Below are 3,803 nucleotides of genomic sequence, written 5' to 3' on the forward strand. Positions count from 1 at the left end.
GGATGTTAGACTTCATTATGTAAAAGATTGTATTGCATAACGTGCAGGAAAAACAAGAAGCAGATCACAGAACGGTATGGTTCTACTGATGTGAAATGGGCATATCATATACACAGGAAATCGCTAGAGGAAAAAACACAACAATTTTCAGAGGCATTAACTCTGAACAGTGTGATTTCTGGTGCAGTGAAGGAACATTTGGATTTTTATTTCCTACTTGACAAAATAATATCGTCTGAATGTTTCCACTATTAGGTATAACATTCTGAATAATTTTAAAAATAAATATATTTACACTGGGAAGGAAGGAAGACAGGCATGCATGCATCCCCCCTTTCCAGGAACTACATTTATGGGTATATATTTTCTAAGCAAGGAGCTTTGAGAGAGCTAAGTAAGACTTTGGAAGAGAAGGTTATATTGGATATATAGAAAATTCTAAGGACCTGATTGCAATATAAACATTTACTCTTTCAAAAACTTTATCATATGTGTGAGGAAGGTGACATTAAATGAGAGAAACAGGCACGACAGGGAATGGAGATGAAACATTCCTTTTATGACCTTAAGATATATCATATATGTATGAATGTAGTTTTAATTTAGTGGGCTCTTTTCCTCTCTAGACCTTTCCTGTTCCCTAAACATCCAGCAGGATTCTTTTTTTTTTTTTTTTTGAGACGGAGTCTCGCTCTGTCGCCCAGGCTGGAGTGCAGGGGCTGGATCTTGGCTCACTGCAAGCTCCGCCTCCCGGGCTCATGCCATTCTCCTGCCTCAGCCTCCAGAGTAGCTGGGACTACAGGCGCCTGCCACTACGCCCGGCTGATTTTGTTTTTGTATTTATAGTAGAGACGGGGTTTCACCATGTTAGCCAGGATGGTCTCGATCTCCTGACCTCGTGATCCGCCCGCCTCAGCCTCCCAAAGTGCTGGGATTACAGGCGTGAGCCACCGTGCCCGGCCAACATCCTGCAGGATTCTTAAGTGGTAGCGGAGAGAAGAAAATGAAGGTGAAAGGCAAACAAATGAATGAAAGAATCCATTGCACTAGGCCTATGGTTTTGGTTTTTTAAACTTTTTAACAAGATTTTAACAAAACAAAACAAAACAAACAAACAAAAAATTTCCCCTATTCTGATCTGCAGGGAATCTCACGTCCTAACCAGAAAGAAATATTGCAGAAATACCCTTGGTCACTTAGGCTGTGACTGACCGACTGGACATTCTTTGTAGGACGTTACTTTCCAGGCACACAGAACTACAAGGCTTTAACTCTACCCAGAAAGTAGGCACAGCCAAAAACAGGGTAAAACTTTCCCACAGGGCTTGCTTGGCAGAACCTGACTTCATATTAACATCTTTGTTCATCTCTATAGAAATTATCATCATGCGGTATATATGATGCTTGTCTACTTTTATAGCATGTGAGTTGCATGAGTGCAGAGACTTTTGTCCATTTTGTTCACCAATGCCTTGGAAGACTGTCCAGATCATAGAGGTAATCTAATAAGTATTTCTTGAATGAATAAATTATGTAGGGTTTCCTAGTAGGACAAATATGTAACACCGATCTTCAAGCATCAGGAGACAGGAAAAATAGTTGTGGCTGAATTTTTCCTGGTTGCTGTCTTCATGGGGAATTTTTCTCAGTCCAGAAAAGGCACAAAAGGAGCGACCCCATCACTTCTCAGGTCAGTGATCTCCTCCCCAAAAATATTCGCCACAGAGCACCCTAAACATCAGGGTTTCTGAGGCTGTAGATAAGAGGGTTCAGCATAGAGTTGATAACAGTGTTGAAAACTCCAACCCCTTTATCCTTGTTTGAAGCCTCCTCTGAACCCAGTCTCATGCGGTTGAAGATACCTGTTCCATAGAAAAGACAGTGTTGAAAACTCCAACCCCTTTATCCTTGTTTGAAGCCTCCTCTGAACCCAGTCTCATGTGGTTGAAGATACCTGTTCCATAGAAAAGACAGTGTTGAAAACTCCAACCCCTTTATCCTTGTTTGAAGCCTCCTCTGAACCCAGTCTCATGTGGTTGAAGATGCCTGTTCCATAGAAAAGACAGACCACAGTGAGGTGGGAGCCCCAGGTAGAAAAGGCCTTCTTCCGGCCCTCCACTGAACGGATTCGTAGAACTGCAGCTGCCACGTGGCTGTAGGAGGTGACGATGAGAACCAAAGCTGTGCCTGCCATAATGAAACCCACAGCAAAGAGCAGCAGCTCATTGAGTTGGGCGCTGGAGCAGGAGAGCTGGAAGAGCTGTGGGAGGTCACAATAGAAGTGACTGACCTCGTTGGGGCCACAGAAGCTGAGTGCGGACATGGCCACAGTGTGGGTCAGTACGCTAGTGAAAGCACAAGCCCAGGACGCAGCCACCAACATCCTCTGGACTGTCTGACTCATGCGGGTGCTGTAGGTGAGGGGCCGGCAGATGGCCAGGAATCGGTCATAGGCCATGGCGGTCAGCAGGAAGCAGTCCATCCCAGCCAGAAGGTGGAAGAAGAAGAGCTTGGAGAGGCAGGCATCATAGGAAATTGTACGCTGGTGGGACAAGAGACGATCCAAAATTGCAGGAACAGTGACAGTGATACATCCGACATCCAGCACTGATAGGTTCCCCAGGAAGAAGTACATGGGGGTGTGGAGTTTGGGCTCCACCAAGACAGCTGCCAGGATGCTGAGGTTGCCCCCAATTGTGACCAGATAGGCAAAGAGGAGAAGCACAAAGACCACAGACTGCATCTCTTCTGTTTGCACTAGGCCCAGTAGAATGAACTCAGCAACAGCGGTCCTGTTGGTCCCAGCTTCTGGCTCCATGAGTTTCTGTAAGGACATATCCCAGGAGGGGAGGTAACAGTTCACTCAGTTCACTTATTCAACATTAACATTTTAAACCACTTATGTTCAAAGCCCCCACGGCGAGTCCCCAGGCCGTCCCTCACTTGTTGACCTCCTGCATCACTTCAATGCCTTTACCTTGCTCTTGCTTGAGATGCCAATGCCGCCACCACCTTGTCCCTCTCATCCTCTGCTAGCTGAAAAGGTCAGAATACTTGGAACAACATGAGAACTATAGTTAATAAAGTGTATTGCATTCAGGGTTTTTGCTGAGTAGATTACAGCTGTCCTCGCCACAGGGGGGAAATGGGTAACTATGTGAGATGATGAATATGTTAATTTGTTTCACTATAGTAACCATTTTACTAACTGCAAGTATCTCATAACATCATGTTATGTACCTTAAATATAGACAAAAACTTTGTTTTAAAAAACATACAAGGCTTCCTCTATGAATATAGTTAGATTTAGATGAAATTTTCCTATTGCTCTCTGAGGGATCATCCCAAAGTAATAAGCAGGTTTCAAAACAGAAATCCAGAGAAACTAGAATGCATTTAAAAACATAACCTAGGCCGGGAGTGGTGGCTCACACCTGTAATCCCAGCAGTTTGGGAGGCCAAGGCGGGTGTATCATCTGAGATCAGGAGTTTGAGACCAGCCTGTCCAACATGGTGAAACCACGTCTCTACTACAAAAATTAGCCGAGCGTGATGGCGGGCACCTGTAATCCCAGCTACTCAGGAGGCTGAGGCAGGAGAATCGCTTGAACCCGAGAGGTGGAGGTTGCAGTGAGCCGAGACTGCACCATTGCTCTTCAGGCTGGGTGACAGAGCGAGGCTCCGTCTCAACAAAACAAAACAAAACAAAAACACCTAGGTTTAAAGGCTTCTAGACATAATAAAGGTCAAGCAAATCTGTAGCAAGAATCAGAGAGAAGGTATCCATGATTGTGGATGTCAGA

At 44.8% G+C, this 3,803-nt stretch overlaps 1 protein-coding gene across 1 annotated transcript; it reads right to left on the minus strand.

Moving 5' to 3' along the window:
- Positions 1-415: 415 nt before the first annotated feature.
- LOC100436093 (olfactory receptor 3A2) lies at positions 416-3,098 on the minus strand. The gene has a single exon (XM_054535359.1). It carries the CDS (start codon positions 2,834-2,836, stop codon positions 1,937-1,939), a length of 900 nt encoding a protein of 299 aa, XP_054391334.1. The 5' UTR covers positions 2,837-3,098; the 3' UTR covers positions 416-1,936.
- Positions 3,099-3,803: the final 705 nt, after the last annotated feature.

This window comes from Pongo abelii, chromosome 19, assembly GCF_028885655.2.
Source record: "Pongo abelii isolate AG06213 chromosome 19, NHGRI_mPonAbe1-v2.0_pri, whole genome shotgun sequence".
NCBI classification, from domain to species: Eukaryota; Metazoa; Chordata; class Mammalia; order Primates; family Hominidae; genus Pongo; species Pongo abelii.

What these genes read in the sequence shown, in the direction of transcription:
- LOC100436093 (XM_054535359.1), bottom strand. Translation starts at nt 2,836, where the DNA reads ATGTCCTTACAGAAACTCATGGAGCCAGAAGCTGGGACCAACAGGACC.